The sequence below is a fragment of the Heterodontus francisci genome, chromosome 32, assembly GCF_036365525.1.
Source record: "Heterodontus francisci isolate sHetFra1 chromosome 32, sHetFra1.hap1, whole genome shotgun sequence".
In the NCBI taxonomy this organism is placed as follows: Eukaryota; Metazoa; Chordata; class Chondrichthyes; order Heterodontiformes; family Heterodontidae; genus Heterodontus; species Heterodontus francisci.
The window spans coordinates 16,053,977-16,067,136 of NC_090402.1; the positions used below are offsets into that span (position 1 = coordinate 16,053,977).

Sequence of the window (13,160 nt, forward strand, 5' to 3'; positions counted from 1 at the left end):
CCACACTGTTCTCCATAAAAAGAATTATCTGCAATCTATAGAAATCAATAATTTGAATGTGCTAACTAAATCTGTTTAATCAAAAAGTCTTGGAATCAGTAGGATCTTTTGGGTCATACCTTTCAAAGGCATTACTTGAAAATGTGACTTTAGAGGTACCACACCTCCAAAGTCATAGAGTCATACAGTACAGAAACAGGCCCTTCGGCCCATCGTGTCCATGCCAGCACCTAGCCCATAGCCTTGTACGCTATGGCGTCTCGTGCTCATCTAGATACTTCTTAAACGTTGTGAGGGTTCCTGCCGCTACCACCCCTTCAGGCAGTGCATTCCAGGTTCCAACCACCCTCTGGGTGAAAAACTTTTCCTCAAATCCCTCTAAACCTCCTGCCCCTTACCTTAAACTATGTCCCCTGGTTATTGACACCTCCACTAAGGGAAAAGGTTTCTTCCTATCTATGTCCCTCATAATTTTGTATACCTTAATCAGGTCCCCCCTCAGCCTTCTTTGCTCTAAGGAAAAGCGTCATATGGTCATAAGGCAACAAATCACGATTGGCTTAAACAAACAATTGTATTTTGCTACTAAATAGCTTTAATCAAAATAGGAAATAAAGCAGTATGAAACAGCAGAAAAGCAAGAAAACAAATCCTTCAATTTCTCCCCCCACTTCAAAGGCCAGCAAAATACCACAACCAAATCATCTCTTCAAACTTCCAGTTTTCTTCCAATCAGCTCGAAACACTTAAAATAAAAATTGTACAACTGTGAAAAAACATCATGAAACTCACTCCTAAAATTGGTTACTAAAAGGTTAATAATGTCTGTGAGAGGTTTCCCCCACATAGGTTTGTCTTTCTGTCCAGAGCCTGAAGCTCAAGTTGGGATTTTCACTTAGGCCAAGCAACTGATGTAGACAAATTCTGTATGTGTGGGGAGAGAGGGGAGGCAGTGAGAGAGGGAGGGGATGCGGATACATCAAGAAAGTTGCAGAGTTACCCTGTTCCTGTAGAACCACAATCAGACAGAAAATATAGAAATTTATACAAAGGTGCAATTTAATGCGCACCCCCCCCTGCCCAGTCATTTATACAGTTTGTAAAACTTGGAGCCAACAATGTTGCTTTGGATTAGGGTTTTTAAATGTGTTACTAAGAGGGACTGATAGTTAGACTAGCTCTAGAGGGAGATCCTGATCAAGTGCAATGATACTGTTTTTAGGCATTGCAGCCAGATCAATCCATAGTGAATGACTGCCTTTCAGGAGCCGATCAGAGAGAAAATATCATCCACAATCATAGAAGTAACCAAAAGGGAAAATGCTGGCAAGAATGAGGAAAGAACAAGCAGCAATGGTATCGGTATCTTAAGCAAAAAGGGCAAATGCATCAAAGCAGATAAAATGTGCGGTGGGGGGGTGGTGGTGGCGGGGGAAGGAAAGGGAAGAAAAGTAACAGGGGTATAATATACTTGTTGCAACCTCTCCTGGATCCCCATTCCCCATGTTCTTAACCTAACATCGCCTCATACATTAGCCACTAGTAGCAAATTGGGAATCCAGATGTGCCTAATTGTATTTTTGGAAAAAAAAAGGTAGTTAATAGACATTGTCATTGGACATGTGATCTCAATAATTATTTGGATAGTCTATATGTGTGCTTTCACCGTGCACCTGGCCCAGCATTGTGCTGACATAGCTCCATGCCACCTTTTGCTGCCAAACTAATAGATACCAGAAATCATCTAGTACACCTAATCCCACATTCCACTCATAGTCCCACCAAATCCCATGCTCCTCCTCTGAAATGCTGCCATGTCCTAGAACCACCTTCACTACGACCAGAGCAGAACAATCACAGAACTGTTGATAAACTCCATCTGTCCCACCCTCCACCGATAAATCCGCCATGCCCCATCATCTGCCTATGTATCCTCATTTTAAAAAGGTAACATATGAAATTCATAAAAGGGAAAAATAATGATTTTTACAGAAAAGTGACCAGTTATCAAATTCAATTTCCAAACCATAAAATTTCCAGACCATGTAAAAAAAAACGTATTTGTCTTTTCAATCCCTGTAAATACTGTGTTATGTCCCTTCTTGTATAACAGCATATACTCCAAATCTACATTATCTCCATGAGATTCACTTTTTGCTAAATTGTGCAGCCTTTTTTAAAGATGCGCAGCTAGCAGTACAGAATTTTTTTTAAACTTCCATCTTCCTAACATCACAATTTGGTAGATCAAAAACAAATTGGATTTAAGACACACATCAGGACTAAAGTTTAAGCTCATATGCATAATGCAGGAGCTACTTAGACTACAGTAAGTACTATTGATTTTAACAAAACTAATTGTGTGGGAAATGCAGCTGAAATTGACTGGGTTCTAACAAGAGTTTTTGACAATTGTGAAAAGTCAATTTAGGAGATTTCAATGTCAATATCTCAGTAACAAATGGACTATAATAGTTTCTCCTCCTTCTCCCTCCCCCACCCCAAAAATACAAAATCAGTTCTACAAAATCTACATTTGTTACATTTTGTGAAGAAACTCAAATTACCTGATGGGTATTTTTTTGCTTTCAACAGATAGGGAGAGGGGGAAATACCTATCTTTCCCTCAGATAACAAAATTGCATTTTCTGAACTTGGCTTAACTTCTAGCCCAAACTGCCAAAAATTTCTTACATCACTGTGCCTGTACCCACAGTACCCATGGTAGATCCATTTACTTCACACACCAGCTGTTGCCAAATTCGAAAACTTGTGGTATGATTGAACAACTGATGAACCCAAACAGGCATATTGTAAATTTTGGTGCTCCCTCCATTCAGTTCAACTCATTTTTTAATGATAGTGTGACACGAAGATCCACATCTGTGGACAAACAAATTTCTCTGCAGCACCTGTGGAAGAGCCTGTCACTCTAGAATTGGCCTTTATAGCCACTCCAGGCACTGCTTCACAAACCACTGACCACCTCCAGGCGCGTATCCATTGTCTCTCGAGATAAGGAGGCCCAAAAGAAAAAAGATCCACATAGCATTTTCTATATGCATAACAACAACTTGCATTTATATAGTACCTTTAATGAAATAAGATGGCCCAAGGTGTTTCACAACAATGTTATCAAATGAAATTTAACACTGAGCTACATAAGGAAGTACAAAGGGCAAGCAATGTGTGCCAATTAGAAACTGGGTATTGATGAGTATTACTAGGATGACAGATGCAGTGGCTGTCCATTTTCGTCAATGTGATCCAGCTACTGGTTTAGCAGATTGTTGACGCCCACAAGGGTTAACAACTGATACAAGGTGGGACTGCCAGGCCTGGCAACTCATTTGTGATAACTTAACCTGCCACTTAATTAGCACCTTAAGAAAATATTAGAATGAAGCGCAGGTAGGTTAGGGTTTCAGGTCTTAGCGGCCTCTATTTACCTTCCACAATTTCCACATCACTTAATTCTCATTTTTTCTAACTAGGAGAATTAAGGATGCAATATTGCTTAACTGGTTGGATGCATCTGGCTACTGCTAGCAAGAAGGATCCTTTCACTTACATGCAAGTTTTCAATTTATTTGATACAATTTCATTAAAATTGACAAACTGATATTCTTTTTTAAAAATAATGGGTTTTGATGGACAATGGCTCCTCATCAGAGCCCTTTCCTATCCTGAGTGGTGTGAAACAGGGCTGTGTTCTCGCACCCACACTTTTTGGGATTTTCTTCTCCCTGCTGCTTTCACATGCGTTCAAATCCTCTGAAGAAGAAATTTTCCTCCACACAAGATCAGGGGGCAGGTTGTTCAACCTTGCCCGTCTAAGAGCGAAGTCCAAAGTACGGAAAGTCCTCATCAGAGAACTCCTCTTTGCTGACGATGCTGCTTTAACATCTCACACTGAAGAATGCCTGCAGAGTCTCATCGACAGGTTTGCGTCTGCCTGCAATGAATTTGGCCTAACCATCAGCCTCAAGAAAACGAACATCATGGGGCAGGATGTCAGAAATGCTCCATCCATCAATATTGGCGACCACGCTCTGGAAGTGGTTCAAGAGTTCACCTACCTAGGCTCAACTATCACCAGTAACCTGTCTCTAGATGCAGAAATCAACAAGCGCATGGGTAAGGCTTCCACTGCTATGTTCAGACTGGCCAAGAGAGTGTGGGAAAATGGCGCACTGACACGGAACACAAAAGTCCGAGTGTATCAGGCCTGTGTCCTCAGTACCTTGCTCTACGGCAGTGAGGCCTGGACAACGTATGCCAGCCAAGAGCGACGTCTCAATTCATTCCATCTTCGCTGCCTTCGGAGAATACTTGGCATCAGGTGGCAGGACTATATCTCCAACACAGAAGTCCTTGAAGCGGCCAACATCCCCAGCTTATACACACTACTGAGTCAGCGGCGCTTGAGATGGCTTGGCCATGTGAGCCGCATGGAAGATGGCAGGATCCCCAAAGACACATTGTACAGCGAGCTCGCCACTGGTATCAGACCCACCGGCCGTCCATGTCTCCGTTATAAAGACGTCTGCAAACGCGACATGAAATCGTGTGACATTGATCACAAGTCGTGGGAGTCAGTTGCCAGCATTCGCCAGAGCTGGCGGGCAGCCATAAAGACAGGGCTAAATTGTGGCGAGTCGAAGAGACTTAGTAGTTGGCAGGAAAAAAGACAGAGGCGCAAGGGGAGAGCCAACTGTGCAACAGCCCCAACAAACAAATTTCTCTGCAGCACCTGTGGAAGAGCCTGTCACTCCAGAATTGGCCTTTATAGCCACTCCAGGCGCTGCTTCACAAACCACTGGCCACCTCCAGGCGCGTATCCATTGTCTCTCGAGATAAGGAGGCCCAAAAGAAAAGAAGATGTACTGGTTTTGATTTACTTTGTATAAAGATTTGTAAAATTTACTGCAAAAGTTATGAAATTCAAAAATTAAGCTAAAAATAAGATAGCTTCAGTCAATTGGTCACCATTGGTGACTGAACTGACAACTGCATTAATATTGATTGGCCACGTACCTTGTTGGACCACTTGTATGCCTGCAGAAGCTGGCTGTACAGGGGGGTTTTATCCTGCACTGGATCAAGGCTCAGTAAGCCACTGTTGTGGAGTGGGTGACTCTCTGATGGTCGCCCCACCAGGTTACTCAGACGTTCCAACTCACTGCAAATCAAAAACAACAGCAACCATCAGTCATCAGATCTGAAGTACAAAACGTATACAAAGTCATTTTTATTTTCAATAAATGCATTCAGAATAAAACTTTAATTAACGAGAATAAGATTAAAATCAACAGATGGTCAGACTTTAGTGGGATTGCCAAATTTCATTTTTTTTTTGTTGTGGACATAGATGAAAAAGCAGTTACAGCACTATTAAATATGGGAGAAGGGGTGATGGGTGGCGTGAGAAAGCAAAAGGGAGCAAAAGAGCAAATTACATAGAGAGGGAGATGCAAAAAGAATTACAGTGGGAAAGGAGTAGGAAGACAGTTATGTGGGAGAAACTTATTTTGTCCATGAACTGCACTAAAAAATCCATCAAGGTATAGCATTTCTGCATTAATAAAATACAACAGCACATCTTCTGACTCACAATGATTGTTTAAAATAGTTAATTCTCCAGCACAGATGTTATCACATCAACTGCCCAAAATACCTTGATCAGTGTCCACTGTGACAACAAGCAGTAATTTTTCTCATGCTGGAGTTTTTTTTGGTTGGGATATTTGTGCTGAGATAATGTAATACTTTCCATGTTTTACGTCTCATGTCAGCAGCAAGCATTAGGTGAGAAAAACAGCAGGAGATCTCAACCTTTTTCCTTCTGAGGCCACCTCTCCCATGTTAGAAAAATTCCTCAGACATCCTGTAGCATAACACAACAAGTACTACTTCTATACAAATTAAACATATATTATTTTTGTTTTACTTAATGTGAAAATTGTTTCTGGGCACCAGATCGAAGGTCGGGTGAAGGAAGTAGTGATGTGTTGCACCCGCGAGGCTTCTTATGTTTGCCTGGGTGACAAACCTGAGTTACTGGCCATTGGCTGAATCAAATGTCCCGGTGCTCAAGCACAAGTTTACAAATTCATTTCAGAGAGATCGGCATAGGCAGATTGCATATGGTCCACATTCAACATATCTCTGGTTATACTTGGCAGACCCCATGAAACCGTCTCACGGACCACTATGACCGAAGGCGCCTTAGACACTCGGCTGAAAGCCCCTGACCAATCCCACATCACATCCTGCACACCTATCACTCTGCGCACATTGGCTGCCAGCTTCCCAATGCTTCAAATTTAAAATTCTCATCTTTGTGTTTATATCCTTTCATGGCCTTGCCCCTCCCTATCTCTAACATTTTCCAACTTTCCAACCCTACAAGCATTCTGTATTCCTCCAACTCTGTCCTTTTGTGCATCCCCACTCCCTTCGCCCCATCATTTACAGAGATTGGGGAAGGAATAGATATGGGAATGAGAGGTTGGGGCATAAAGTGATTTAAACACGAGGATGGGAATTTTAAATGAGGTTTTGGGGGAATTAGGAGCCAATCAATGAGGACAGGCGTAAAAGGTGAGCGAGACTTGGTATAAGAAGATACAGGCAGCGGAATTTTAGGCAAGCTGAAGTACAGTCTGTAGATACTTGAACAAAGATAACATTGGGTCTCAGTGTGAAATCACTCTACCCAACAGTATGTTATGAGGAAGTCAGGAAGTAACCCTTTGGGCACTAGGACTGAGCATACAGCTGGTTCCCACTAAATAACAACCCATTACTTTCCCCCTCCCCTTAACTGTTATTTTGTTTCAGACAAGCCTAAAAGGGCCTTTTTTGTCTATAATAAAAAGTGAACGGGGCGGGGGCAGGTGATGGACAACGCAGGGTGATCAGAAATCAGGGTATCAGAACATAGGGCAAAGAGGCAGCCTTTAGAGACAGGGTTATACTACTGACTCGGGTAAAAAGGAAAGGATCAAAAACAGAAACAAAGGCATGAAGGGCTTGGGAGCCCCGAGGCATGAAACTGAAATAAACGACAGACAATGAGAGGTGCAGGACCTGCCCGCCTCACATTTCATTTACTCACTCAGATTTCCTCACAACCCAAACTTCTTGCTCCACTTTACACATTGGAATCTAAAGCCACAGCCTCATTCCACTGTGCGCTATAATACATTGCAGATCACAAACGCTGCTTTGCACAATTGGCCGACTGCTTAAAGCAGATCCCTTTCAGTAATGCCACCACCGCACCCACCACCACCCCCCTGCCCCCCCACCCACCACCACCACCACCCCCCAACCCCAACCCCCACCGTTGGGAAGACATGCACAGTATATTTTTATCTGGCAAACGTGTATCTGAAAGGAAATGCCATTTCAATTTGAATTTTTATACAATACGACCAGGAGATGTGGGAAGTAGGTAGGCAAACTTAAAGTCCAAAAGCAGAAAATGTAGTTTTGAAAGCACAGTAATTACTCACGTGACGTACTCTCCAAAATGGGATTTGGGGAAGGAATCCGTAATTTAATCCAACTGTTCTACACAAACATCAGTTGCATAGTTTCAATGGGTGGGAACCTGAAAGCTTTTCCATCAAATCTGGAGCCAGGCAAGACTGCCCTCTCTCCTCTCTCTTGTTTGTGAGTTGTATCAACCTTTTGTTGAGTTCATCAGGAAGGATGCAGGCATGAGGGGTGAGGATCCCAGGCAGCAGATGCGTTCAAGTCAAAGCTTCCCTCTACATGGACATCATTTGCTCAGATCCGCTATCTGTTCACAGACTGTTGAGTATCTGTGACTAGTTTAAACTTGCCTTGTAAGCCAAAGTGAATCACGGCAAGAGCGAGGCCATGTTCTTTAAGAACTGGGCCAACCAATCCTTTGTCCCCTTCACCATCAGGTCAGACTACCTGAAGGTGCTGGGGATATGATTCAGAGGGGCCAGGGTGTGTGCTAAAAACAGGAGGAGTGCACAGCCAAGGTGAAACAGAAACTGGGCAAGTGGGAGCGACGCACCCTCTCCATTGCGGGTACGAACCTGGTTGTTAGGTGCAAGATGCTCTTAGTGTTGCAGGTCTGGCTCATACCCCTCACCTGTGCTGCAGCAGGCACCCGAGCCATCTTCCACTTTATCTAGAGATTGTAGATGGTTCATGTCCACAGGGACACCACGCACAAATCTCTAAAGGGGGGAAACAAGCATACCCAATGTTGCCCTCATCTTGATGGCCACTTATGTGTGCGACTGCATCAAGCTGTGCATAGATCCTCGGTATGCAAACACCAAGGGTCACTAGGTGCTGTGGTTCTCTCTTCCTCGGTGTTGAGAAGGATGGTTCTGGCCACGTTGCTGCGGACTGCTGTCCCTCGTGGAAAGGTTCATGCAGAGAAACACCTTGAGTACAAATCCATGAGTCAGTGGTCCGCACGCAACATCCTCAAGGCTCTGTGGGGAACATAGAAACATAGAAAATAGGAGGAGTAGGCCATTCAGCCCTTCGAGCCTGCTCCGCCATTCACTATGATCATGGCTGATCATCCAACTCAGTAACCTGTTCCTGCTTTCCCCACCCCACCCAGCTGTATCCTTTGATCCCTTTCGCCCCAAGAGCTATATCTAACTCCTTCTTGAAAATATACAATGTTTTGGCCTCAACTGCTTTCTGTGGTAGCGAATTCTACAGGCTCACCCCTCTCTCATTTCACCTCATTTCAGTCCTGAAAGGTTTACCCCGTATCCTTAGACTATGACCCCTGGTTCTGGACTCCCCCACCATCGGGAACGTCCTTCCTGCATCTACCCTGTCAAGCCCTGTCAGAATTTTATAGGTTTCTATGAGATCCCCCCTCACTCTTCTGAACTTCAGCGAATATAATCTTAACCAACTCAATCTCTCCTTATACGTCAGTCCCACCATCCCAGGAATTAGTCTGGTAAACCTTCACTGCACTTCCTCTATAGCAAGAGCATCCTTCCTCAGATAAGGAGACGAAAACTGCACACAGTATTCCAGGTGTGGCCTCACCAAGGCGTTGTATAATTGCAGCAAAGACATCCCTACTCCTGTACTCGAATCCTCTCGCTATGAAGGCCAACATACCATTTGCCTTTTTTAACCGCCTGTTGCACCTGCATGCTTACCTTCAGCGACTGGTGTACAAGAACACCTAGGTCTCGTTGCGTACTCCCCTCTCTCAATTTATAGCCAGATAATAATCTACCTTCCTGTTTTTGCTACCAAAGTGGATAACCTCACACTTATCCACATTATACTGCACCTGCCATGCATTTGCCCATTCAACTTGTCCAAATCACCCTGAAGCCTCTCTGCATCCTCCTCACAACTCACCCTCTCACCCAGTTTAGTGTCATCTGCAAATTTGGAGATACTACATTTAGTTTCCTCATCTAAATCATTAATATATATTAGTGAATAGCTGGGGTCCTAGCACCAATCCCTGCTGCAGTACCCCACTGGTCATTGCCTGCCATTCAGAAAAAGACCTGTTTATTCCTACTCTTTGTTTCCTGTCTGCCAACCAACTTTCTGTCCATCGCAATACCAGAGATGGTGGATCCTGTTGGATGGTTCCCAGAGCAGACTGTCCCAAGTCATTTGGCAGAATGCCTCATTGTCAGAACTTTCAAACAAGCACCAAGACGTAACTTTGATGGTGGCGAGAAGGGCCCTCCCCATCAGATCCTTCATGCACACCTGCAGTCTCAGCGCCAAGTGCTGTCCTCGCAACAGCTGCGGTGGAAAACAGTTCATCTCCCACCTTCTTCAGGAATTCGCCTTTGCAAAGAAGGTCTGGAAAGAGATGCAGTGTCTTTTGTCGAGGTTCATCGCTAGCAGCTCCGTATCCCAGGACTCTATGCTCTATGGGCTGTTCCCAGGGGCATACAGAGACAAACCAACTGCTGCTGGAGGACCAGCAACTCAGTGAAAGACACTCTTTGGTCTGCCTGAAACTTGCTGGTCTTCCAGTGCAAGCAGCTGTCCACGACCGAGTGTTGCAGACTAGCACATTCCAAGGTCCAGGACTATGGTCGCTGCAAAGGCTGAATGGGGAAAGGTCACAGTCTAAGGCCCTCCCGCCATAGTGCACTGAGCGGCCGGAACCTGCGTAAAATCCCTCAGGCTGTATGTTTGACATGAAATATATATTGTAAATATAACCTGTAATTGTAAGGTGTGGTGAAGCACCTCAGAGTGTCATATACTGTATTGAAAGAAACTGAACTGTACTGCTCTTTATGTAATCTCAAATTTAACTCATTATGTGACGTACTCTACAAATTTTGACAAAGTTTTTTTGAAAAAACTCATGGAGAGAGAGTGAGAGGTGCATAAGGTACACATTCTACACACTGATTTTTCAAGGGGTCTGACAAAAATACTTTGTCAGACCCAAGGGGGCTACAGATCTCCAGTTGAGAACCCTTGAGCTACAGCATGGATTAGATGTAAAGCAAAGTTCTCGACTCTAACTTCACCCTCAGAAAAACACCTTTATGGCACCAACATAAAACTGACAATTTAGTGCAAACATGTAAATTCTGGTCAGTTTTCTGCCATGAAATCAAACATACTAAAATCGAGTACACAAATCCATTTCAAACAGGTTCTCCAGCCAGTGCACACAATACACGTGCTCCATTTGTTTGCATCAAACCAGGGTCATGAAGGCTAATAGATCATTTTAAACTCAATGCAGTGTTTAATTGTCTTGCTAGGAATTATAATTGAGAACTTTGCTAATATTCCTCTTCAGTGTCAAAGCCGCAGTTGAATCCCAACTTTTTTTTTAAATATTCGTTCTTGGAATGTGAGCGTTGCTGGCAACACCAGCATTTATTGCCCATCTCTAACTGCCCTCGAGAAGGTAATAGTGAGCCACCTTTTTGAACCGCTCTAGTCCATCTGGTGTAGGCACACCCACAGTGCAGTTAGGAGGGAGTTCCAGAATTATGATCCAGCAACAGTGAAGGAGCAATGATATAGTTCCAAGTCAGGATGGTGTGTGAGTTGGCAGGGAACCTGCAGGTGGTGGTGTTCCCATGCGACTGCTTCCCTTGTCCTTCTAAGTGATAGACATCACAGATTTGGAAGGCGCTGTCGGAGGAGCCTTGGCAAGTTGCTGCAGTGCATCTTGTAGAGGGTACACATTGCTGCCATGGTGCACCGGTGGTGAAGGGAGTGAATGTTTAAGATGGTGACCAGAGGTGTACCGCAGGGATCGGTGCTGGGACCCTTGCTGTTTGTAGTGTACATTAATGATTTAGACGTGAATATGGGAGATAAGATCAGTAAGTTCACAGATGACACGAAAATTGGTGGTGCCGTAAATAGGTGAGGACGAAAACCTTAGATTACAGGACGATATAGACGGACTGGTAAGATGGGCGGAGCAGTGGCAAATGGAATTTAATCCTGAGAAGTGAGAGGAGATGCATTTTGGGAGGACTAACAAGGCAAGGGAATAAACAATGGATGGTAGGATCCTGGGAAGTACAGAGGGTTAGAGGGACCTTGTTGTACTTGTCCATAGATCACTGAAGGCAGCAGAACAGGTAGATAAGGTAGTTAGGAATGCATATGGGATATTTGCCTTTATTAGCCGAGGCATAGAATACAAGAGCAGGGAGGTTATGATGGAGCTGTATAAAATGCTAGTTAGGCCACAGCTGCAGTACTGCGTACAGTTCTGGGCACCACACTATAGGAAGGATGTGATTGCACTGGAGAGGGTGCAAAGGAGATTCACCAGGACGTTGCCAGGGCTGGAGCATTTCAGCTATGAAGAGAGACTTGTTTTCCTTAGAGCAGAGAAGGCTGAGGGGGGGAACATGATTGAGGTATACAAAATTATGAGGGGCATTGATAGGTTAGATAGGAAGAAACTTTTTCCCTTAGCGAGGGGTCAATAACCAAGGGGCATAGGTTTACAGTAAGGGGCAGGAGGTTTAGAGGGGATTTGAGGAAAAATCTTTTCACCTAGAAGGTGGTTGGAACCTGGAACGCACTGCTTGAGGGGGTGGTGGAGGCAGGAACCCTCACAACATTTAAGTAGTATTTAGATGAGCACTTGAAATGCCATACAATACAAGGCTGTGGGCCAAGTGCTGGAAAATGGGATTAGAATAGTTAGGTGCTTGATGGCTGGCACAGACACGATGGGCCGAAGGGCCTGTTTCTGTGCTGTATAACTCTATGACTCTGACAGATGGGGTGCTGATCAAACGGGCTGCTTTGTCTTGGATGGTGTCTAGCTTCGAGTGCTGCTGGAGCTGGACTCATCCAAACAAGTGGAGAGTATTCCACACTTCTAACTTGTGTCTTTTAGATGGCGAACAGGCTTTGGGGAGTCAGTTGTTGATTTACTCGCCACAGAATTTCCTGCCATCCTGACAGAGGTTAGCTAATTCAGCAGGGACAGGGAATCTATCCTGGACCTGGTCAATTACAGACCAATTAGAATGATACAATACATTAAAAAATTGTGTCAAGGGTGTGGTAAATACTGATTGCACCATTGCAAGTCATGAAAGAAAGAATTACCCCCATGGGCAGGACAAGGCAAAGAAAGAAAGAAAAGAACTTGCATTTATGTAGTGAAATTATGAGCTAATGAGAAAAGATTGGATAGGCTAAGGTTCTCCTTGGAACAGAGAAGACAGAGGGGAGGTCTGATTGGAATGTACCAAATTTTGAGGGGCCTGGATAGAGTGGAGGCAAAGGGTCTATTCACCTTAGCAGAGAGGTCAGTGACGAGGAGGCATAGATTTAAAGCGATTGGTAGAAAAATTAGAGGGGAGATGAGGAAAAAAACATTTCCACCCAGAGGGTGGTGGGGATCTGGAATTCACTGCCTGAAAGGATAGTTGAGGCAGGGACCCTCAACTCATTCAAAACAGGTCTGGATATGCATCTCAAGTATCGTAATCTGCAGGACTACAGACTAAATACTGGAAAGTGGGATTAGAACAGGTGGATCATTTCTCAGCCGGCACAGACACAATGGGCCAAGGTTACTGCCCTAGGCATCCGACCCTTATAGATGCCGCCGCCCCTCCCCCCTCTCTAGGAACATATAATTTGTTAGATTCCATTTCAAT

General features: G+C 44.2%; 1 protein-coding gene across 5 annotated transcripts in view; it reads right to left on the reverse strand.

The window, feature by feature from the left end:
• Positions 1–13,160, reverse strand: part of med27 (mediator complex subunit 27) — a 286,804-nt gene that overhangs the window by 273,047 nt on the left and 597 nt on the right. For all 5 annotated transcript variants that reach the window (XM_068012325.1, XM_068012326.1, XM_068012323.1 and 2 more), the window contains exon 2: positions 5,038–5,182. In XM_068012325.1, the coding sequence (XP_067868426.1) occupies positions 5,038–5,182 (145 nt within the window). The remainder of the gene's footprint in view (positions 1–5,037; positions 5,183–13,160) is intronic.